At 46.4% G+C, this 25,670-nt stretch overlaps 1 protein-coding gene across 1 annotated transcript in view; it reads left to right on the top strand.

Moving 5' to 3' along the window:
- The first annotated feature begins 489 nt into the window (after nt 1–489).
- The window catches only part of LOC115319050, a 38,612-nt gene continuing 13,431 nt past the window's right edge, over nt 490–25,670 (top strand). The window contains exons 1-3 of the mRNA XM_029978822.4: nt 490–585; nt 4,538–4,625; nt 20,145–20,628. Coding sequence (XP_029834682.2) covers nt 20,224–20,628 — 405 coding nt within the window. The 5' untranslated portion in view covers nt 490–585; nt 4,538–4,625; nt 20,145–20,223. The remainder of the gene's footprint in view (nt 586–4,537; nt 4,626–20,144; nt 20,629–25,670) is intronic.

The raw sequence follows: 25,670 nt of genomic DNA, 5'->3' as shown, positions 1-25,670 counted from the left end.
CGTAAGCTAGTAAATGTTTCCTTAGTCCAAGCACGTAGAAACCGGGAGCCAGAAGAGCGGCTTCGATGCGTTCGAAACGTCGCCGTCGGCTCCCATCCAGTGGCGTCACAAGAGGGGGGGGGGGGGGGGGGGGGGGTTACCGTCCCGGGTGCAGCGCTCCGGGGGAGTCGCTACGGCGGGCCACGCGAGAGAAGGGGAAGGGGGAAGGGAGGGAGGGGGGGGGGGGGGGGGGGGGTAGAGGTTCGAGACGGGCTATGGCCCCGAGTGGCCATTGCTCCCATATCAAAACCATGTAAAGTCGAGCGGACGGAACGATACTACACTCGGAGACAACTTTTCTTGGCAATGCAGTGGAAGGTACGTCCCGCGTCCCCTCTCCCATTTTGAGTGTGCGCGGGCTCTCCTCCTCCCCCACTTCCGGGGAGAGGAGGAGAGCCTGCGTACACTCAAAATGGGAGAGGGGACGCGGGACGTACCTTCCACTGCATTGCCAAGAAAAGTTGTCGCAACACACTGAGCAAGCAAGACTTGTTTTTCTCGCCCTCCCAGGTTGTTCTGCTAACTCAGAACGTCAAGCGCAATCAAGTAGCTTGATAACGAGCCAGCACTGATCATTTATGAACTCTTGTGCGCGGTGTTGTGTAAATCGTCTAACCACGGAAAAAAGACGTACCATCCCCCCTCTTCCGTCGCTACTGCACGCTGGAGCTTTTGGACCGCGAGCAGTGGCGTAGGCAGAGGGGGGGTTTGGGGGGTCGAAACCCCTCCCGAAATGAGTTACCCCCCCCCCCCCCTCCCCCCCTTTCCTCCCCGACGGGGCCCGCTCGCTGTTGGTTTTGCGCGAGGCACGGAGCAACGGGGGAGCACGGACCATCTCCAACTTACAAGCTTTCGAAAAAATTGTTTGTGGGGTAGAAAATGCTCAGATTAATAAAATATGCAATATTGCTTAATTCATGTTAATTCGATGGGATGCGGAACTTGATCTCAGATATATAAAGAACGGATATTTCAAAATATTTGTGGGGTGAAGGATGGCAATTTCAACGCAAAATTATGACAAACTACACTCTAAAAAAAGCCCGTACGTCTACTTTCCCGCACAACACTCGGAGAGCCAGTCACCGCAACTTATGGAGGCACCTCTGCGAAGGACGGTGCCGAAACATATGTTTAGACAAAAAAACGCAGTCTGAGTTGTGACATTAAGCAATGCAATCGTGACGTTTTGCATTGTTTAATGTCACAACTCAGACTGCGTTTTTTGTCTAAACATATGTTTCGGCACCGTCATTCGCTGAGGTGCCTCCGTAAGTTGCGGTGATTGGTTCTCCGAGTGTTTTGCAGGAAAGTAGACGCACGGGCTTTTCTTTTTAAAGTGTATCCTCACTGAAATACACAGTTCAATCAAACCAATGTAAACATAATAAAACGAACACACGGTGATAATATAGAACAATATCAGTAATATAAGGAATAATAAATGAATTGTAAAAAAACAATCGCCCTGTAAGCAAGGGTGGCGCTGCGCTCACGCACAGCTTTTGTGATCAGAATTACGTGCTTTCGACTAGAAATTACCACGAATAAATAGGTAACTGTGACTAGTGATATTAGAATGCAATTTACAGGTTCTCTGTATCATCTCATTTATGCCAAGCGCCTACAGATTAAAATGAAGCGGCCTGCATTCACGGAAAAATATATCCCGGACGTCCTCCGCTTGAGCTTTAATGTCGTGGTGAACATTCAAAAGCGCTATACTTCATTTCAGCTTAAATCCAGGTGCAGCCGATGTTACAAGCACGAGTTCAGGGCTGTCAGCGTCCCTGCCAAGCACGCGCGCTCGTGCAGTGCAAGCAATGTTCAAGGCCACATGTTCACGCCTGTAGCATCGGCTGCGTCTGGAATTAAGCTGAAACGAAGCATAGACCGCGCAGTGGCTCACTCGAAGTGGACGATCTCAGGTATGTTTTCAACCGTCGTAGCGAAGAGAACGAGCGCTCAGCTTCCGCCGTTGTTAAAGGGACACTGACACCCCCCCAAAAATTTTTTTTATTTTTTGCCAGGCGCTTCATTGTGGTGTCAGAGGACTACCCAATTAATATTTTGCAACAGAGTAGCGTATTTCTTTAATAAAGCCAAAAGACGCAACTGCTCGAAACCGAAACCGAAACCCGACGGAGGTCGGAGAAGTGGAGAGAAGAGAGTGACTGGCGGAAGTCACGTGGCTACACCCGACCGTGCGTTTTTTTTTTCTTTTTTTTTTTTCTCCTCTCCGGTAGCAGACGACACGACATGCGGCGTGCGATGCGGCGTGCGGGAACGCTTGCCGTGCGATTCTTTTGCAGTTATGTTTGTTCCGCTCGTTGTTATCTACTCCAAGATGAGTTGTTTTGTACATTGAGGAGTTAGAGATGAGTAGTGAGTGCCCGTGGTGAATTTCCATGATCGGCTCCGAAAAGAATAAACCCAAGATGTTGCGTGAAGAGCTGGCTCACATGTCCTGCATCCGAAAAAAAAGTGGCATTGTCGAAAGTTCAACGGGATCGGGATCAATGGCTGGCTGCAATTCCTGTAGAACATTTACGGGCACCTCGGAAAGCGGACGCTACCTGATTTATATGCTCCTTGCATTTTGTGGAAAGTGATGACATTGAGTTTGCAGGTGTCAAAACGGAAATCCCATACCGTTTAATTCAGCGAAGTATCGTCCACGACATTTGTTTGTTATTTTTTTGTTTGTTTCTTCAGTGATGATTCTAAAAAAAGAAAAAGATATGTAAACTAGAATCTTGAGGAGACGATGGACGTTCTGAAATAGTGCCTCCGGACAGAGGGAGATGTGACGGGCGCTTCACGTTTCTCCCTCTTGCATTGGACGCCTAAAATTTCCCTATTTTTGGCGAAGTTTCCCTCACTTTGCGAAAATTGTCGCTCACAGATGCGATGAAGTCCGTCCTGCTTTCTGCTTTGTATGTCAAGGTGGACTATTAAGTTAATCTCTTCGCGGCACGGAACATCAGAAACTTGGAGAGAAGCCGTCATATTTTCACTACGCACAGGCGCAAGGCTAGTCAAGCTTCTTTCCACGTTCGGCGCGTAGTTTCTTTGTGGTGCGTCATGTCATTTCTCCGAGTGACGGAACGACGAGTTCGGACTGATGACTTCTTCTTACCCCGAGGATATATGCTGCTGCTGCCTTTGGATCACACTGCAAGAAAAACGGCCTAGCAAAGATAACACCCTCTTTCCTTCGGCATCTGGTTGTGTAGCACGAATTTGTTAAACCTTTAATAGATAATAGATTTTGGTTTCGTGATTGTTCAGAATTACCTTCGCCCTAAATATGCGCCCCTCAAGTGTTTGTGCGTGGTCAGTTGCTCATTTTTCAGCGTCAATTTTTTTTTTTTTTTTTTGCTGTTTAATTTTTGTTTTGTGTGTGTGTGAAAGTACAGCTATTTTTGTGTTTTCTCTTGCCTTCACGCGTTGGTATTGCGGTGCTACGTACTTCGAAAAGCGAAGGGAGTTTTGTGTTGTGAGAAACCGTTTAAGGTTGGTGGGCCGCAATTACGACGACAGTAGAACTGTGAGCCACGTCCCGCCCGTATTCCTGTAATTGAAGCCTGCTCCGTTTTTAAAAATGACAATGCAGCGTTACCCGTTTTATCTTAACAGCGTCTCCCTAATATTTGCCTGAGCGTCCGTGTCGACTAGCTCACCCTCCGTCATTGACGGGGGAAGGGGGGGGGGGGGGGGGGGGGGGGGAAGAGAGGAGATGCCGTTGAACCCGTCCCGAAATAAAATCCTGGCTACGCCACTGACCGCGAGTGCCGCAAATTACAAATAAGGTCGTCAGAGGAAAGTAAGACGTTGATCCAGAGGCACCTACGGTTTCACGCACATTGCACTCGCAAGACAGATTCGCCCGCGGCGTCGATTCTTGATCTGTATCCAAGCGTGCGAAGGCACCGAGACGCAGCACTTCGGCGTGCCAGGAAGCTGTGATCCCGCCGCGAGACCGGCGAAACTCGGTGGCAATCAGTTCGTCGAACGACGTTTCAGAAACGTGTGTCCACGAAAAGTTGTCCACGAAACGTAATTCCACGAAACGAGTTTCGACGAAATGATAGGGACCCGGCGAAACTTGCTTTCGACGAGTTATGCCTTTTCCCATGCGGCACTGCGCTTTCGTAAAAATTTCCACGTTTTCACAACGGCAAGTCTCAACGGTTGCACAGGGTCTTAATCTTTTTCGGCGAATGATGACGAACGGGAAGAAAACGAGTCGAAAACATGCTCCCGCCAGCCTCTGCAGCGCTAGCGGAACCGCAGCTCGTCTATGAGCAAAATGGCCGTCCGGCGGCTTCACTGGCTTCACGGTGTTCACGGCTTCACACGCGCTGCCAAGGACGCGTGCTGCAGTTTGGCATGTGACGCCATCTCGTTGTAACAATACACACTATAACTCAAAGCGGCATCTGATGTACAGATGGCACACTACAGGGACCGCTGGATATAATAAACGTTTTTACAGTACAATACGATATCACCCTATCACCGTGGGCCACGCTCCACGCTTGCTAGATCTTCGTTCAAAAACCACGGCTGTCTTCGCGCAAGAGGTAAGGCGTTTACATTTTGACCAATCAAGCGGGTTCATACGTGCTTCACAGGCATGAGAGCGGGCTTTATGGGCACTAACTTGAGGTCTTTGCGGGCTCCCCGGCTCGATTCCAAAACTATGCGAATTATCAACGAAAGCTCGATATCTGCCCTTTTTTTAGACCACCTGAGACTGGGTGGAAGAAACACGACGACGTCTCAAACACAGCTAACCACTTTATTCAGTTCTCCCTCCTTTTATACATCCTGATCCCAAAATCGCCACCATAAAAAACACTCCAAACAAAGGCACCATGGGGACACGTCTTAACTTCGCAGCCACAACATGGTTAAAAAAAAAAAAAAAAAAAAAAAAAAAAAAGCCCAACGAATTATTTTGAACTGTAGCTTTTGTTAGTTCAAAATGTGTGTAGCTTTTGTTAGTTCAAAATGATTCGTTGGTTTTTTTTTTGTTTTTTTTTTAACATTGTTGTGGCTGCGAAGTTAAGACGTATCCCCATGGTGCCTTTGTTTGGAGTGTTTTTATGGTGACGATTTTGGGATCAGGATGTATAAAAGGAGGGAAAACTGAATAAAGTGGTTAGCTGTGTTTGAGACGTCGTCGTGTTTCTTCCACCCAGTCTCAGGTGGTCTAAAAAAAGGGTGTAGGCCCGTTTGTCATGTGCGCATTCGTCATAGGCTAACTGGTGATAGGCCCGTCCGTCACAGCGGAACATTCGTCATAGGGGAATTTGTCCCTAGGAACGTTTGTCACTGTGCGAACCGGATATTTGAATTTGCCCAACATATATTCACCTGGCTGTGCAAGCAATAAAGATTAGTACGATATATTTAACTTTACTAAAGAGAGGGAACATCCAAACAAGTCATCGTTGAACTTAGAAAACAACAGACTTATTGAGCGAAATAAAAAAAAAAAATTAAAAAGCGATATTCCGAGCTGCCACCCTCAGGGTTTCTAGACAATTGCGACCGTTGTAGCGGCTCACAATAATTTGAAGACGCCGGTTGCTGTCGTTGTGCTTCTTGAACACCCTTGAAGATGTCGTGCCGCTCTCTGCTTGAGCCAGCTTCATCTCTGTTAAGGACAAAAAGAAAAAAAGAACACACACACTCGTGGAGAAAGCTTTTTGAGTGGGCACCGTACTGAAATTTTGAGCCACAAATGCAAAAATGTACTACAGAAAGCGTCCAAGTTCTCAAAGAATTAGATCAGTTCTTACGTGCACTCCCCGGAGCCACGCTTCGATGCTGTTGTTCGTCCTTGTTGGCCTTTCTGCTAGTGTTGATTCTATGACTGACCAAGCCAGAGGAGGGGAGGTGGCCGACGACAAGCCGTTTCGACGGGGTCTCCCGATATACACGTCCTCGAAGTAGTCTGCCACGAGTAATTGGAAAACCTGGAGAAGTTCCTTGAAGGCCTCGGGAATGTCGGCGATTGCCAAGGAGGCCAATGCTGGATGCATTCCCATTTGAAAATCAACAAGAAATAAAGTAACCAATTGGCTTACCTGAAGACAACAATAAGACTTATAAATACAATGCCGCATACCAGAACAGCAAACTCGTCGTCTGAATTGTCTGAACTGAAAAAAACATCCCTGTATCATTGATGGCCTCTATCTTGAAGTCCGTGTAAGCCACCTCCAGGCAGTTGGCCCCCTATGTGACTCAGAACGACGTCGAAAAACCTTAAAACGAGCGAACATATTTTGAAGTGTTCGAACACATATCCAATAATAGGACCACCGAGCGTTTCGTCTCATACGTTTATCAGAGCTCTTGCATGCTCACCTTTCATAAGTAGCTTAAGATTTGTTGGGCAGCAAGCCGTAAGCCATTGGCTTTACCACGCCGTTGACTGGGGCATGCTCCCTGTACGGTTAGTAGAACTGTGCCGGGGTCGGTGATAAAGTTGACAGTGGTTCCAGTCCAGGTGTAGCCCGAAACAATGTTGGCTGACACTTTGTGCGGCTTTTGTCTCTGTAAAGGTTGAAAACTAAAAAAAAACTAAAAATAAAACTAGAAACGTTCGATCTGAGTATAAAGCTGATAATCAGGGTATCGTTATATTTTATTTCGTGTGCTCTCCTGGCAGAGTATCGTTTTATTATAAGCGTGCTGCCCATGCAGTTAAATGCTTTCCGTGAATAAACCTTCAACTAAACGTAAACGTGCAAACGAGCTGGTGTGAATTGCACATTACTGAAATCCCCAGACAGCTGGTAAAAAAAACGACACGGACACTTAAGTGTTTTAAGTGTCGGTCCTTTACCTCCAGTGTCATGTTTTCGGTCTTGTACATGAGTAAAACTTTTCAGTAAGTCGCATACCCATTTGTTTTTATTTCTTTTTATACCAATGGTTTTTATTTCTAGTAATTGAACTCCACCTTAAAAACAGTTTCACAAGTGACTATCTTAGTCTTAACAAATGTAAGGTAAAAATCTATAAAGCACTGTTATGTCTCAAAACTCGATACAGAAAGATTCGATGAAATGGCCCTTAGCGATTCGATGAAACGGCGTTCGATGAAAGGGCGTTCGATGAAATGTCCATTCATTCGATGGAACGGCGTTCGATGAAACGGCGTTCGATGAAACGGCGTTCGATGAAATGTCCGCTACCCGGAGTTGTCAAATGCATGCGTATGGTCTCCTGAATAAGAGATTGCACGAGTCTTGGCGTGATCGGTGACTATTTTAGTTTTACAAACTCCTCTTCGCCGGCAGGCCCAATACAACGTAGTTTCGTAAACCTTAATGCAAGTGTAGGAATGTCCTTCGTGAAGAAGCATATCGCCACCTCTCTTAGTAGTAACTATTTCCATTTAGAAATCGAGACTCGTGATATTTTTGTAATCGGAGGGCAACCGGCATAATAAACCCTAAAACCGGGCACAAAAAAAAAAAAAAAAAAAAAAGAATCTCGTTTGGTGGGCTTTTTTTATTGTGAACTTTATGTTCTCTAAGGTCTTTTGTAAGAAAGGTCACTGGCCTTGTACGGATTTAATTAATTGGCCCCCTTTCGTAACTTTCCTAAGAAAACAAGATATAAAAAAAAAAAAAAAAAGTTTAACAATCTTGAAGTCATTGTGTGACGAACTGCCAGCGTGACGAATCACCCTATGACCAATGTTCCGCTGTGACGAACGGGCCTGTTACCAGTTGCCCTATGGCGAATCGACATGTGACGAATGGGCCGTATCCCCTAAAAAAAATGGTAAACTTACACCAGCTCGCCTGCGCCCTGTTTTTTCGATATCTGGCTCTTGGCAGATATCGAGCTTCCGGCGTGCGCTTTGCGAGCGGATTCCCGACGAACTGGCCTATGAGCCTACACCCAGAATTGCCTCTGCTTCCTTTTCCAACTACCAGTGACATCTCGGTATAACGAACTTCAGGGGGCAGCGGAAAATTGTTCGTTATTCTAAAAGGTCCGTTTAGTGAAAACTGCGAAATTCACCATAATTACTTATTTTCCAATGATTAAAACGTCCTATCTTTACAACGGTGGGTGCTTGAACTCGTTTTTCACAGAGATTCAGAAGTCAACATCAGACAAAGCACTAATCGGGGTTTTTTTTTTTTTTTTTTTTGATGCGTGCAGCGCAAATTTGGCGGTCTTGGCTAACCGAAGAGATAGCTGACGAAGAAATTTTCCCTTCCAATAGGATAGAACTACGCATGGTGGTGGCGTTTTTTTACTAATCGCAAACGACCTTCAGAGTTCGCAAATAAATGTTCCTTGTTCATCGTGTGAATCGGTTTGGTGTAAAGGCCCGTTCACACTCTTGCGACCTCTTAAACCTGGGTTCCTTAAAACTTCTTAAGCCAGAGAACACACTGGCGCCATCTATTGGGAAGCAGTGTAAACTCGGCGGTCCGGCATATTTTTTTTTTATTTCTCGCGCATTATCCTTTCTTTTTTTGGCTCGAAAAACTTTTGTCAATGTTATAAACGGGCCTTTCTATGGGTATTACGCACATTTGACTTCGGAAATCCCGCAAAACCTTCGCTCTTGTGAAATGCAGTTCCAGGGTCACCGCATAGATGGCACCACAATGCCAGTGTGTTTCCTCATTCTAAAAACATTTAAGGAGTTTTAAGAGACCTCGTCTCTCTCAGTCGTACTCGGTTGCAAGAGTGTGAACGGGCCTTAAGATTTATCTAAATTCCGGGGAAACCATAGCTATCGGATCATACTATCGGCCTCCCAGCGCAACCCGTGAATCACTGTTATCCCTATCTGACGAGCTGTCTTCCATTTCAAGTGATTATCTTGTACTTGGGGGTGACTTTAACCTGCCTGACATAACATGGCATGATAAGCAAATGTAATCTACCGGCTCTTGGATATTATACGCGATATTTTCTCTATTCTTTCAAGCTTTGGGTTATCTCAATACGTCACTGAACCAACCAGAGTGGACTTCAATAGAGCAAGTACACTAGACCTCCTTCTTTGCGATTCCAGAACAGCTATTTCTGCTGTCACTCGCCTTCCGGGGGTTAGCGATCACGACATAGTTACAGCAAGTATACAGTGTAAACTTCCGCTATCGGCTCGGCAGCCCCCTGCGCAGGATTTATTTTTACGATCAGGGCAATTACGCTAGCCTTGCTGACGAAATTGTAACATTTTTTTGCCATTTTTGAAATGCACAGCTATGAGATGGACGTTGAAACCCTGTGAAACATTTTTAAAACTAAGCTTACTGCCTTAATCGACACTTGCATCCCACACAAGCTAATCTCTCCAAGAAAGCAAAAAAAACAAACCTTGGATAAGTAAAGAGTTACGGCAAATTTTGAGGAAAAAGAAGCGTGCATACTTAACTTTCCGCAGGACTTCTATTGCCGCGTCCCTCACTCGGTTACGCGACCTAAATAAACTCTACAAAAGGTAACTCAAATTAGCTAAAAATGTTTTTCAGGGCACTTTAAGTGATCGTCTTAAAAGGAGCCCTAAAGAATTCTGGAAACTGGTAAAAAGCAACAAGAAGGACCAGGTTGGCATACCATCAATTGAGGAACTTGAACAGACCATACACGATTACCAAGCAAAAGCTACGTGCTTTAGTAGATACTTCCAATCAGTTTTTTCTCCCCCAATAACTGCGGTGCACTTGGCTCTGCCTAATGCAGTAAATCAGTTGCGTGACATGCCGGAGATTGAATTCCACTCTGACGGACTGGTCAAACTTCTGGGGTCAATTAGACCTGATAAGTTTTTAGGTCCTGATGGCATTCCTAACAAGATTTTTAAGGAATGTGCAGGTATACTCGCTATGTTCTTGCATGTCCTGTTTACCAGATCTCTACCAGATAGTATTTTGCCTTCTGACTGGAAGAAAGCTCATGTTGTGCCTGTGCATAAAAGCGGCCCCAAAAACAAAGTTGAAAATTACAGGTCCATATCGTTGCTAAGCACGTCTTCTAAACTTATGGAACATGTGATCTACACAAGTATTGCTCAACATTTTCAGTCAAATAATTTTTTCACTCCATCCCACCATGGGTTCCGCCCAGGCTTGTCATGCACAACTCAGCTAGTGGAATTTTATCATGACCTAGCATACGCATACGATAAAGGCCTTTTAAACAGATTGTATTTTTCTTGATTTCCGGAAAGCTTTTGATCTCGTGCCACATAAATTTATTCTGCATAAAATGAAGTCCTTAAAAATAGATGGTAAAGTTCTTGGATGGTTAGCAGATTACCTAAGTGACAGGACTCAAGCAGTGTTAATTAATGGCAAGTCATCTGATTTTATTTCGACCACTTCTGGTGTACCCCAGGGCCAGGGCTCGGTGTTGGGGCCGCTTTTATATTTAATATTTATCAATGATATTGTTGTAGACGTTTTTTCTAGTATACGCCTGTATGCTGACGATTGTATAATTTATCGAGCAGTAAGTTCTTTCAACGATTGTATCACTCTGCAGGCCGACCTTGACCGCATAGCAAACTGGTGTAGCACTTGAGGAATGGATTTGAACGTTAACAAATGTCACTTTGTCCGTGTAACTAAAAAGCGTAACCCTATCACCAACATGTACCACATTAATGACATTCCCATCAACATGTCACTATAAGTAAAATATTTGGGCGTTCACTTTTCTCATGATTTGTCATGGCGCTTTCACATTGAGTATATGACTGCTAAAGCTAATCGGATGCTAAGCTTCATCAAACGTAATTTCAAATATTCTTCTCAAGAGGTCAAAAACACTCTGTATCTCACAAATATTCGGCCCATTCTTGAGTACGCTTCAGAAGTTTGGGATCCTCACCAGCAGCACCTGATAAATAATATAGAACTGATACAAAACAGAGCCGCCATATTTGTCCTTAATGCATACTCGCGTGGTCAAAGTGTAACTGCCATGAAACGTGAACTTAACTGGCAGTCTCTGCTGAATCGTCGTAAATGCTTTCGCCTGAAACTCCTTCACAGCATATATTACGATCAGTGTGGAATTGACAAAACGCAATATTTACTTTAAACTCACTTCATCTCTCGGTGCCTGGATCATAGCAGAAAAAGTAGGCCTTTTACCAGCAAAACAGACATTTACAAATACTCATTTTTTCCTTGCACAATACTCAACTGGAACCAGTTACCTGAAGAGATTGTCTCAACAAACGTAAGCTCTCAATTTTATCACGCATTGTCAGATTCTTAAAAACTTGTTATTTCTACAAACTTCAGCTTTGTCTGTATATATTTACGAGTGCAATGTCTAGCTTTACGCTGGCTTGGGTTTTCGTTTGTTTTTATTTTCATGTTAATTGCTCCGGGTAAGTCACCTTTTGAGTTTTGACTGTTTAAGCAATTAAGTGTTCTTTGGCGTCATATTCATTTTGTATTTGCCCCTCCCCCACTATAATGCCCTCACGGGCGCTGTGGGGTTATTTCAATAAATAAATAAAAATAAAAAGCATGAAAGACCGTTTTTTTTATTTTTTTTTTATGCGGCAACATTGCAGCACGAACGCTGGCTTGCTTTGTGAACGCAATAAACACCGGGAAAAAAAAGTCGCGTCTGACAAGGCTGAGAGCACACGCAGAAGTGAGAAACAAAGTTGACAAAGATAAACCCGATGCGACGCCGGCGACGCAGCCAGAGCGATGCCACTGGTTCCACCGTAGACTGGCGTGCTTCGTAAGCGTCAAAGAAAAAAAAAAGAAGAAAAAGGTAAAAAACAGGCGAGCTGGTCAATGATATCGTAACTCTGAGACGTAGGAAAAAAAAACGGACAGTACAACGAAGTCTCTAACACAGCGTGAAAATTTATTTAACAACCATCGTCTTGTATACCATGTCACCGACCTCCAACACAGTTCAAAAGACCTCCTCGCCCACCTCACAGTGTACCCTCGCCCCCAACACACCCAAACACGCCCGAAACACAAAGGGACACTAACTCGAAAAGGGAATGCAGGAACTTCCGCATTTGGCAAGGTCAGACTGAACCCAACAACACTTGCAAACTCTTTTGTTCACCAAACAAGAAACAAACAAGGTTGTCTAAAAAAGAAACCACAAAAAAAAAAAAAAAATGAAAGCCGTTTACAACTTCCTGTAATGCCGAATTAGAGAGCAGCTCTTGATGAGGAGGAGGAGGAGAGGGGTACTGAGGGAAGGGGGTCAGGTGACTTTGGGGGGGGGGGGGGAGAGGTCACGTGACCTGGGGGGCACATGACCTTGGGGGGGGGGGGGGCGGTCACGTGACCTGGGGGGCACATGACCTGGGGGGGGGCGGTCACGTGACCTGAGGGGAGGGCCACATGACCTCCGGGGGCCACGTGACGTCGGGAACGTCACCAGGTTGCATGCAATCCGGCGACTCCGGCGGGTTGCATGCAACACGGGTCACATGCGACTTGGATTAAATGCAACTTGGGTTGCATTTAAGGTCTGTTCACACAATGCATCTTTTAGGCGCGCAACTGTTTCGCGACACTCAAGTTTCGCGAAATGTGCTCGTTCACACGTACCGCATCACGTGCAACAACAACACACACCGATGCACCGTTTTGAGTGAGCTCCGAATCAGATCGCTATTTATCTGGGGACCTGCTTTGCGCATTTTATGCAGTCGATTCACTTTAATTTCTTTTTTCTCACATACTGCACTACTTGGAGCGATCTCGCGTGTGCGCTAAGCTGATTGAGGCGGCAACCTGTACGTGCAGGACATGTGCCGGCGCCGAGCCCGTACGCAGCCAATTCATTGCCAAAGCTCCTATCAATGCACATGGTATTTATAGAAACGCTACGTGCCCAATCTGGTTACTTCTCGGCGCCCATGTCTGCCCCGAGTTTACTGTGCCAACTGTTTCAGAGAGCGCACATGGTTTCACGTTCGCTTGTAAACAAAGCAAACTTGGTTTCAGTTTACTCGATGGTCTCTTATCCAGCGGTATCGTCGTGACAACAACGCTATGAGCACTATTCTAATCTCGCCAACTCCTGCTAATTGTCTTCGTCCATCGCTGGATTTTTTTCCGATATGCTACTCACTTTTCCTTCAGTGGTGCTTGACGTGCTTGCGGAAGCGCCGGCAGTATCCATTGTTCGTGGTTTCGGTCTTTTTCGGATTTGGCTCGGCTACAACACTGGCAGTGAAGTGGTCTTCTCAAACAGCTCGCTCACCCCTCAAAGGCCACGTGAGAGCATTTCTGAGCGGCCATTGGCGGCGCTCTTAGAGTGATTGACAGGACTCTGCAAAGTTTCAGCAAAAGCTCGCTCCAAAAGCGAGGTGTGCGCGCAACTTTTTTTAGATGCGCGCGTCCTTTTCGGACTTGTTCAGACGGCGCAATCATTTCGCGAAACTACATTTCGCGACACTAGATGCGCGAGAAAAATGCATCGTGTGAACGAACCTTTACTCCGGCGGGTTGCGTGCAACACGGGTTGCATGCAGCTGGGACTAAATGCAACCTGGGTTGTATACAACGCATGGTGGAGCCGACGCTGGCGAGTTGCATTCATTGCGGGTTGCATGAAACCTGAGTTGCATGCAACCCACAGTCTAAAAACCACACCTAAGGGAAGAGCAGAACCCGAACCGCGAAACAATTGACCCATCACTTAACCAAAAAAAAAAAAAAAGGATTTATAAACCTAGAAACTCTTTTTTTCCCTCATCAAGGGATAATGAAGGTTGACTGATACAGTTCCCGAAGCTTAAAATACGCAAAGTTTTCCTTAACACTCTCCTATGGCTATTCTTTTCCCTATGTAAGACCTCAGTGCCCTCCCACTCTGGTACACAGTTGTTGCACTCGCCTACATGTTTAGCAATTTCAGAGTTCGGTACATTATTTTTAACTGCCCTTTTGTGCTCTATTATACGATCGTTTAAACACCGACCAGTCTGTTCCACGTAGGAGAACCCGCACCGCAGAGGAATATTATATACGACCTCTTTCTGACAAACCACCGCCGGATCCCGGTGTTTTTTCGTGCACCCCAAAACCCGTCCCTGAAAAGGGCGGGTTTGGGGTTCTAGCTTGTTCTGCGCTTTAAACACAACGTTAACCCCAAACTTTGACGCCACAGACCTGACATTGTGTGAGATGGCATGATGAAAGGGAACAGACACCCTATTTTTTAACACATTTTTTTCCTCCTGAGGGGCAAAGACAATCCGGTCCAACACTTTTGACACCACACTGAATATAACCACCTGTCTGTAGCCCGCTTCCAAAAGGCGCTCCAACTGGAAGGTTATTGCCCTCTCCATCCAATGTACACAGGACTTTTTGCATGCGTTCCCTATAACAGTAGCAATCGCACCTCTCTTCACAGTTTTCGAATGGCAACTATCGGCGGCCAGTAATAACTTTGCCGCCTCTTTCCTATATCTCCAGTAGAGACCACTGCCTTAAATACAACCTTAAATCCAAATACTGAATTTCGTTATGGACAGGCTGCTCCTCTGTAAAAGTTAACCGAGGGCACTTATCCAGCACACATTGCTTGATCGTCTGCACCGACGTTCCCTCAAAGACGCAAATCAAAATATCATCTACGAATCTTCGGACTATAACCTTAGCATCTGGCAAAGAAGCTACAAAATCATTGACTGGTGATCCATATGGTTCAAAAAGATTTCCGACAAAATTGGTGCGATCAAAGAGCCAATACACACGCCCTCTCTCTGAACGAAAATCGTCAACTCAAAAAGAGTTACGTTCTCGCCACGCCTCCTCCACAAAAAAAAAAAAAAAAAAAAAAAACTTTTTAGTGTTTTTTTTTTTTCTCATATTTTTCCGCCTCCCTCTCGCCCTTGCCGAACCTTCTCCTTTGCGTTGGTAAAACTTGGTAAAACCCGTTGTCGTTTCAACTGCAAAAAGAAAAAAAAGAGGGAAAGAAATAGTAGTCTGTCTTCCGTTATCTCTCGCGCTGTCTCGCGTTTTCAACGGAGCCAGTTGCAACTTGCAAAGCGTCAGCTCGCCGTGTCGTCTGCTAGCCTGCCGCTCCGGAACCCGGGTCCGCTGCCTGCGAAGGGCAGGCGTTACTGAGCTATGCCACACAGTTAACAACCCTTCTTATATATAGGCCCTTTTTATGGCAAACGCCAGGAGATGGTGCTCCAGTCTTTGACGTCCCAAAGAACTTCCGGCTCATAAAAAGAATTAACAAAGGCCACCTTAACTCTGCTGCTCAAAATGTACAGGGTGAAACAAGGAGACGCCAGGCTCTTTATATCGACTGCAAAATTCGGTTTCTTAACCTATCGCGCTACGACTTTGTGTGGCGTTGCCCACAGATGGTGCAATTTTTTTGTGAAATTTGCAATGAGCGAACTTACCTGAGGAAAAAGTAAAGAAAGAAAAAGGCTTAGCTCCTATGGAAACGCAGCGACACCACCGGTCTTAAAAAAACACAGCGCCGTTTTGCAAGGGAGGCAAGAGATGGCGCAAGCGGTCGCGACGCCAACTGCCGCCAACGAACGAGCATACGGCGCCGAGAGCCGGCGTCTTTAGCAGACAAGGAGCTGCAGTTCCTTGCTGTTACGGCGCCTGTTTTAGATGCGGAGCATCTCTTGCTCGGGTATATGTCCCGCGGCGTCGTAGTCCGCACTCACACTACGCATGCGCAACTCTCCTCCTTCCCTCTCTCCAACAGCTGTGCGTTACTCTCTCCGCTCTCTCTCTCTACCAGCTGCGTGCACTTCACGTGCGTTCGCTTCTACTCGCACCGCACGCGCATGCGCAACTCTCCTTCTCTAGTCTCTTCTCCTTCAAGTGTGAATATAACCAGCGGTAGCGCGACAGGGGAAGTGGCCGAGTGGGCTAACGCGTCTCAGCTCGGAGCGTGGAGCGAAAGCTTCCGCTGGGAACCTCCTGGGTTCGATCCCCGCCGCCCCCGCCCGTTTCGATCTGGATGAGTTTCGTACCGGCATGCGTCCGTGTGATCACTACTGCGTGATGCACGTTAAAAACCCCAGGTTAGCGGTTGTACTGCACTGGCTAAATTTCTCATCTACAGCTAAGAGACCGATTACCCGTTGAGACGCATCTCCATCAAGGCTGTATAAACATAAAGAGCAAACCAATTTCTGCGCGCGTTCAGTTCACCGCTGTTGACTCCACTTCACTCCGTTCTTCCGATGAAGTGTGATGGAACGATGCTCCGCATCACCCCATGGTTCCCCTCGGGAAGATGGTGTAATTTTTTGTTTCTGCGACTGTCGCCGCCTGCGGAACGTGCGCCGCTTTTGAGTCGAAAAGATTGTCTGCTGAAGACGCCGGCTCTAGGCGCCCGATGCTCGTTCGTTGGCGGCGTTCGTTGCACCATCTCTTGTCTCCCTTGCGAAACGGCGCCGTGTTGTTTGAAGACCGGTGGCGTCTCTGCGTTTGCATAGGAGCTAAGCCTTTTTCTTTCTTTACTTTTTCCTCAGGTAAATTCGCTCTTTGCAAATTTTACAAAAAAAAAAAAAAAGAAGCACTGTGGGCAACGCTGCACAGAGTCGTAGCGCGATAGGTTAAGAAACCGAATTTTGCGGTCGATTTAAAGAACCTGGCGTCTCATTGAATCACCCAGTAGATTAAACATTTAACCACCAATTTCCCAGGTCTCCCCAAGCCTCTATTGTCCCCACCCTATTCCACACACACCACACAAGCAAACACCCATGCGTACCCAGGGTCAGTAACAACAGGGGTATCAAGTCCCAAACTACCTCCGGTCAAAAGAACGAAGGGGTGCGAGATCTGTTAAAACGTTTCGAGCATTCTTGTAAACCATCTGCTCGGAGGCGAGTATTTTTTGGTGTGCTGCGATCCTTGTGTCGGGTATTTGGAGATCAAATCAGTATTTGTGAAACGTTCAAACGCCGATTAAAAAAATCAAACGTACCGGAGCACCTACGGCTGAGCTGGCAAGCTTGCTCTCGTAGTAGAGTAAACAAAGGAACTTGCCGCCAGTGATGCCATCCTCGGGGAAGCCCAGAAGTTGATGAATGACAAAGAAGTTCCATCTCGACAGCAGCATTCCGGGAGTGAGCGAATTTCGCGTAGCAAAGCTTTCGAGCTTGTCGTCTGCTAAACCCAACTCAATGAAACCGCCACCGACTCCGCGGTTACTCTAGGTAACTCTCGCCTCATTGAGCTGCACTACAGCAGAGTCTCTCTCGACCACAAAGTATTTATTTATAAGAACTGCGAGGGCTGTCAGTTTTAATGTTTGTACGCAAGCTATTTGACGGGCTTATCGAAAAGCATCCAAAACGTTTCAGTGCCGACAACAGCTTAGAAACGGGGAAACGGCACTTTTTCTCGTTCTTCCCATAGAGTCGTATGCATTGGCCGGTGTCAATGGCCGCCGGTGGCGACACTTGGCCCCAGCTGCCGAGGCCGCGGTCCGCCATCCAGCCTTCTACAATAGAGATCAATGCCCACTGCGCGCGGGCACTGAAAAGGAAAAAAAATTGCCCATAATAAAATACCGTCGTAACATTGTCTAGTGCCATTAAATAAGCTATGCTCATTTTGTGGCTCTATCACTTTCAATGCCAAGAGCTCGTGCCGGGAGATGCGCTTCCACGCGCTTAAAAAAAAAAAAAAAGAGAAGCGTTGGGAACAAGATGGTGAGATGTATATTTTTTTCCAAAAGCTTTTCTTCATGCACCCCAGGGTGCGTGAACGCGACGCCGACGCCCAACGATTTTGCCATAACTAGGGGGTGTCGCGAACCGGCCGAGGTTCGAGTTCGACCAGGTTTGACTTTTTCGAACTTATAGTGCAAAATTCGACGAACCTTGTATTGAGGTTCGATTTGTGTGCGCATGCGCGACAGGCTGGCCAGTTGGCTTCGGTGATGGCTAAGGGATGAATTAAGGGAAGCGTTGACTGGCTATTTCAGTTAATACAGCACAAAAAATTAAGTTATTAACTTCTTAAATAATTAGAATAATACTACAGGAATAATTCTAAGCGGGATCTACTGAAAGTACAAAATTGTTCCATTTATTTTTATTATTTATTAAACCTCAAATGCCCCAAGTAAGGGGTATTACATAAGGGTAGTACGAAACATAAAAAAATTTCTTCGATGAATGCCTTGAAATGGGCGGAGTTGGAGTGGAGCACGGCGTCGGTGGGCAGATCGTTCCAATCCTTTGCTGTCTGGCAGAAAAAAAGATGCGCAGTGCAGTGGGCCGGGGGGGGGGGGGGGGGGGGGGGGGGTTAGACAGCTTCCTGATGACTGATGCGGCATGAAACGCGGTGAGCTGGTGCGATAACAGAGCTGCCAAGTGATGAGTGATAAAACTTGTGAAAGGGGTAGAACCTGGAAATTTGGTGCCGTGATTCGAGGTTAAGAAGATTATCTTGAGATTTAAGTGCGGTGACACTGCTATGATAAGAGTAGTCTGAGTAGATGAATCTTCCTGTGCTTGCACAGTTTCGAGTGTTTTAGTAAGATTAGATTGATGTGGGTACCAAACAGCAGATGCATATTCTAGTTTGGGTCGGACCAGTGAGAGGAAAGATAGTAGCTTTACCGATGGAGGGGCTAAGCGTAGGTTGCAACATAGAAAGCCAAGGACGCGATTCGCGTCATTAGCTATGTTCGTTATGTGAGATGACCAAGTTAAACCGTTTGAAAAGGTAAAGCCTAGGTATTTATATGAAGGTACAGGAGATATGAGTGAACCACAAATTACATAGTTAGGAGATGGGTAAAATTGCCTACGATGAAAAGAAACGAGCGATGTTTTGTTATCATTCAAAGACATAAGCTGTCTAGCATACCAGGCGTCGATATGGTGAATATCAGACTGCTCGGCGTGAACGTCAGTGCTGTTTTTTATAGGACGATAAACAACGCAGGTCGTCTGCGAATAAGCGTATGTTAGATGAAATATTAGCAGGTAGGTCATTTATGTAAATTAGGTAGGGGACCGAGAACAGTGCTCTGGGGCACTCCAGAAGCAACCGGTGATCGAGGCGAAGAGTGGTTATTAGCATGAACGAATTGTTGTCGGTTTGACAAGAAGTTACGAATCCAGTTACAGACTTGAGGGTCAAGGTTTAAACGCGAAAGTTTTAATAAGAGACGTTGGTGAGGAACTTTATCGAAAGCTTTTTCGAAATCTAGAAAGAGGGCATCCACACATATGTTATGATCAGCACTTGAACTTAGACCGTTAGTAAAAAGAGCAAGCTGGGTTTCACACGAAAATCCTTTTAGGAAACCATGTTGCCTCGTGTGAAGTAAATTAACAGATACTAAGAATTTTATAACATGCGAGTAAATTATATGTTCGGATTCATTAATTTTGATGGAACACTGGTGATTGAAATGGGACGATAAGTGCTGCTTAAGTTCGGTGGACGTTTTTTTTGGTATGGGAACGACCTTGCTTACCTTCCAGTCCAGTGGTACCACTCGAGATGAGAGAGATTTCTGAATAATGTGTGACAAAAAGACGCTTGTGGCACTTTCTGGGTTTTTTTAGTATCTTTGAATTGATGCCATCAACACCTGCGGATTATGTTAGTTTCAAAGCTTCGATTGCTTTTAGGACTCCATTAGAATTAAAGTTTATGTAGGGCATAGCCGGGAGATCAGAATAAGAAAATTCAAGGAGATCGCCGGCTTGTTCTTGCGTAAAAACAGAACAGAAGGAGGAGTTCAATGTTTGGGGAATGTCATGTTTGGGAATGGGGGGGGGGGGGGGGGGGGGCGAGTTGTTCTGATCCCATAATGATATGGGCTTTGATTGACCGGGGTTGATCATTTTCCAAAATTGCTTGGAACTGCTATGCAACATCGCGGGCAAAGTAGACGAAAAAAACGTGCTTTTGGCTTGAGCAGCAAGAGAGTCAAATATTTTTTTCGGTAGCATTGTATTTATCCCATGCCCGCGTGCTGTTCGACAGTTCAGCTGATCTAAACTAAACTTTAAAGTACAGCTACTACTGAATGCTCTCTTATTTTATGGCAGTTCTGGTTCCCTAGCCTGCCTAGTGAATCTCACGACGTTGTTTTTGCAGGACGCATATCCCGTTGTGACCAGTAGATCACGTGGGACTCGGATCGCGGATCCGGAGCAATCTGGTCGACGACACTGCAATGGCGTCCTCTGCGTCCACTTCAACGGCGTCCATCGAACCTGCTGTGCCCACCAACTGGACTGGCGACAAGGCTAAGTCTTCCACGGCCGCACCGCAGGCTCTAGACACTCCAATGGTTCCCACGATGAAAACGGATATTGGCCTCAAGGCGACGCACGGTGGATGTGGCTTCACGTTTTCCTCACGGACTAGCCAACTGTTCCGATGGCGGTGCGACAATTCCAACTGCAGAGCAATGTTGAAAACGGGTCTCTTAAATGGCCAACACTACTTGATCCATTTTGTGCCTCACGACGAAGAGGTGCACAGGCGCGGTTCTCCTTGTCCTCCTGGAGGTGGTGCTCAGACCCCGTGCACTCCGCGCGATGGTCCAAAGCGCAAGGCGGACTCCTGCGCGGACAAGGTAAAAATATGGCGCCTTCCTGAATGCTCCTTGCAATGTAGACCATTTTCAAAAGTCCACGAAGCGACGTTGGCGGTTTCCATTGCTTGGGCATGATGCGCCTGATTGGTTCCGAGTTCACGCCGAACGATGACGTAGCCCTCGTGCTCAATCCATGCTCAGGGTGAGCAAGCAATGGCAGACAGGCGTTGGCGCCGACTTTTGAAATGTGTCTATGGTGGAACAGGAAACATCGCAACAAGGGCGTTTGTTTCCAGATACGTATGGGTGGAAACCAATATTGTATGTATTATAGACTTCTGCGCACGCTTATGCGCAATACTCTCACATCTATCGGAAGAGGGTCTACGAGAGAAATCTCAAAACGATTTCATCGCTTTGGTTGTTTGGTTAAAAGGAACCTCTGGCTAAACATTTGGTAGTCGCGGATTTTTCTAAAAATTAGTTCACCACATAAAAGGGGTACAGAAACAAAATGACACGGCCGCGAGCTCTCTACCTCTCGCTTCAAAATCGGCCAGCGAGAAGCGCACGGCGTATTGCGCTCGTGACGTTGAGGGCCTCTGCTCTCTGAAGGGTACTGTAGTTGCGAGCATTGCAGCTTGTTGGCGTCAGCGCGTGACAATCTCGCCCGGTAGTAATATTTGAGGACTGGACTCTGTCGTCATTCGCGGCCATGCCGGTCTTTTATGTGCTGCAAGTGTTCGGTTCACTGTGTTTGTTTCACACCGCACACACGAATGGTGACACCTGCAAGCTATGTAGTCAAGGTTTTTACTGGGTGCCATACTTGAGCACGTTATTCACGAGCGCAGGGGGGGGGGGGGGGGACATGGGGAGGAGGGAGGTATATGTTACGGTTGACCTGGCAGAGGTCCCGCATTCTCAGATCAAGCTTCTACCTCTCGTCTGCTAACAACGGCGATCTTGATGGTGTGGAATGCACGTTACGGAAGCGATGTGGATCTCTTCGCCAAGGTTGGCGATTCCGTTCAAGCCCGACTTGTCTCTACATTTACGCTGTACTTCCTTGTGTGGCACTGGGGCAACAGGCCTTCAACGTCATAACTACATCGGCCTCCCAACTACCAGGTGGTATTGAGAAATCGTTTTATTCGTTTTAAAATTAGTTTTCGTGCATTTAGGAGCGGAAACTGGTGTTTCTAAGGTGCTAACAAATGTAGTTCCTGGCTAAATAAAGAGCTAAAATATATTTTCCGTACCCGTTTATCGCCTCGTCAGAAATCAGCTGTGCTGCCTGCGGTCTGGGCAGTCTGTGGTGGTGGCAGTCTGTGGTCTGGGCAGCTGTGCTGCCTGCGGTCTGGGCAGTATCGCAATAGAAATATATGGCGTTAGTATCTTACTTTCGAGTATCTGTATCGAGATACATTTTAAATATGTATTTGTACCTCAGTAGTGAAATACATTTAGAATGTATCGCTTGTATCGCAATACTTTGCCAGACTTAGGTATCTCGTTATATTTTTGGCCCTTTTTAAGATAAATTTAAAGAATTAAAACATCGGTTTGGTGCAAGTTGCCTCGGAATTTATAATATGAACCTGCCCTATTACATGATGCATCCCCTAACAAAGAAAATATGGTTTAAAGAAGCTTACTTGCAAGAATAACAAAATCAGGTCCCACCACAAAGCCCTTCACTCTTTCCAATTTAGCAGAGCTAAGGGTGTTAATGAGTTGAGTTGAGAAAACGTACGTACGGCTCTGTTTAATCTCTCCACAAAATAGGTGACTAAGACTCATATAAGACGATAATTTGAGATGGCGCCCTCAAGGCAAAACAGGATTTATTTCGGGCAGACGCCTCTTGTCAAGCATGGTACGCAGTCTTCGCCGTTCTGCAACTGTGTGGTTCAACGGGGGTGACATGTTTTTTCAGCGGCATTAATGATAAATAAAGAGTTCAAGGTAATGGGTATAGTGCATAAAATGACTCAAAAAGAGGAGCACAAACATAAATTTCCATCTGCTTTCGCCACGAACTACGCCCTCCCCACGTAGCACCGTTCAAGAACAAGCGTATTTTGAGTATCTGTATCTGTATTCTGGAATACTTTTCCGCCGTTATTGCACAAGTATCAGGGATGTCCCGTTGCATAAAAGACAAATGTATCTCAGTATCTATATTTGGGCCTGCGTATTTTAGTATTTGTATTCCCGAATACTTTTTGGAGTATCTCTGCCCAGCCCTGCTGCGGACTATGTTCCGTTTCGCTTCAAGTCCGACCACAGCCGTCGCTACACTTCTATGGAACCAATCAATCATTGCTAAAAGTGCATCGTCACGGCGTCTTTGTAGGCTCCCGCATCGGCGACTAATCACTCACGCACAACGAAGGTGCCGTGACCCTACGCTTTTTTCTTGCGTGATTGTTTTGGCTGGATATAGCAAACCCAGCAAGAAAACCAGCGTCATGATCAGACTCTGTTTTTTGATTGATTGGCACCATGGTAGCGCGGACTGCCATATTGTAGCGAAGGACAGACAATGAGGAAGAAGAAAATGGGGTGAAGTAAGGATTTAATGGGGGCGAACTTGTGCCAGAAATGAAAAAGGAGAGCTCACGCCGAGAAAGCAGCAACGAGCGTCGACGTCGGCAGCAGCAAGCGACGGTTCGTCGGCGTAACAGCTGGCTATCGCGAGAAGGAATCCGTGAATGAATCGGCAATACGGCGCCCGGCTCTCTATCTACTATGCAGGTCAATCTCCTATATTCGACCTAGAATGTTCGGTGAAGAGCTAGGGCGAGACTGACTTGGCAAGGTCATTCTGGCCTCCTTATCTTTTACGCTCGGGGTGAGGGTGTCCGGGAGTCTTGTAGATGAACGGAGGAGGGTACCTTCTTGATCATGCACCAGGCAATATGACTTAAGTATAATTATGTTGGACTAGGTGGGACTCGTCGCCCACGATCGCTTGCGGTGAAAGCAACCGGCGGACTCTTCGTATACCTCCCATTGGGACTCCAATTGCAGACGGCAGCGCCAAATCTCCCCTAACGGGCGTTGGGTTTCTCCAAAAGAAATAACAAATAGACAAAACAATACACGCACCGTCGTCATGGCAACCGCTTGGTTATGGGAGAGGGTGAGAGAAGTGTGTTCCCTCCTCTCCCTCTCTCTCACCCTCGGCGACAAAAAGATGCAAGTTCGTTCGGAGTTCGGAGCAGCCTCCGAACTCCGAACGAATTTGCATCTTATTGTCGCTGATGTTGAGAGAAGAGGGAACTGCTCCCATTGCCGCCGTCTCGTTCTTCTACAATACAATGTAATCTTTTTTAGAACAAAAAAAGTGTGTTTACCTTTTTTTGCGAATGTCCGACGCTTCCGAAACAATTGCACTTGACTTTGCCTCGCTCGATTGAGATCGGCTTAGCAACAGTGCATGTTCAGTGACAGCCAGTTCTCATAAAATTGTCAATGAATGAATGCAAAGCACGCCCAGCCGCTGCTGTTTAGCGGCTTAAGATGGGCGCACATCGCCAGTCTGAGCACAAGTCCAAACTTCTTTTGCAAGTTCTCTTTTTATTAGGCGCGCTCGTTATACAAAGAAAAAAAAAAAAAAAACGTTCACTGCACAGCACAACAAAGTAACAAAATCTACACGAAACTACTATTCAAGTATTCACAGACCTGCAATCACACATTTAACTTTGCGGTAGTTAGCGACAGTGATTCGATCGCCGGGGTTTCTCGCAGGTTCCTTCTGCAGCGAGCTGCTCCACGCACGAGCTACCGAGCTGCGGTGCTCTAACACCGATACCGCCCACACCGCTCATTTTAAGATACATGCGCTGTCCCTTGTGACCCTTTACAATAACTCTTCCATAAAGAAACATGCACCAGCAAGTTTTCGGCAATCCGAAACTGTATAACCAAAAGTATAGCAGCCCGTCTTTACCTTTCGTCACTCGATCGGGAACCCAAAGAACTTGGCAGAGCTGTTGCCACTGGAATTAGAGCACCACTGAGTCGAGCAATGAACAAGGTTTCGTTTGCTCTGTGTACTGGTAGCAGAAATAGACCGATAACCAATAGGTCAACGCCACTGCCCGCTGCCGCAAACGAAAACCACCACCGTACCGCTGGCACAGGCGCCGCCGAGCAGCCGACGCATCCGCGAGCGCGGCAGCCGACGCGCAACTGTTCTCAACGGTCAAAATACAAAAAACAACCGGCCAATGAGAGCAAAGTATGAGGGCGAAACTTTAGCTAACCAAGATATTTGTTTCATCTTACCAGGATAATTTTTGAAATTTGTAAATAGCAACAATAATATGTATCTCATCCTATTAAATAAAGTTCCCGGCGTAAACCGGAAAGACTTAATAGAATACCAACGGATAAGAGATGGCGCTGAAATAGCTAACCGGAAGGCGCTCTAAGTGTCCGCCGGTTGGTAAAAGTGTGATGGAGGAAGTATGATTTGCCGCAAACTATCGCCTACAAACTAAGTACGCTGGACTAATTAAAGGGCAACTCCGCTCAATTCCAAAAAATTTAGGCTTACATGTGATTCAAATTCACAAAGCACTACTAAACAACTCTATGTCTTCAGATTCGCGAAGTGTGGAATATTATTTGTGTAATCCTAATTTAAACATCAGTAGATACCGAAACCGAAATTTCGGTTGCGTCAGGCAACATTGGTCTCGGGTCGTCAGAGTCATGGCCACGTCACGTCGAACCACGTGGTCTTGTGACGTTCGGGAGGGAGCGAGAAACAGGACACGCGACGCAGGCAGGTCTTTTTTTATTTTTTTATTGGACGTGGGCAGGTCACTTTGCATGGCGTGGACGGTGATGGCCCGGAAGGGGGGGGGGGGAGGAGGAGGGGGGGGAGGGGAGGGGTAAGGAGAGGACGAAAGAGGAGAGGGGGAGCGGAGAAACAGACCGATAAGTGCGCAGGGCAGCGCAAACTAGCGCATCCGCGTTAGAGTGATCACGTGAACGCCCGGTCAGCCAACACCGGGAGGAGAAACTCACGACGTCATCGTTCAATTTTGCTCTGAGAAGTAAAA

This window comes from Ixodes scapularis, unplaced genomic scaffold (genome assembly GCF_016920785.2).
Source record: "Ixodes scapularis isolate PalLabHiFi unplaced genomic scaffold, ASM1692078v2 PGA_scaffold12__126_contigs__length_90152505, whole genome shotgun sequence".
NCBI lineage: Eukaryota > Metazoa > Arthropoda > Arachnida > Ixodida > Ixodidae > Ixodes > Ixodes scapularis.
Note: the sequence above shows the minus strand (reverse complement) of the source record. Positions and strands in the feature narration are given on the sequence as shown.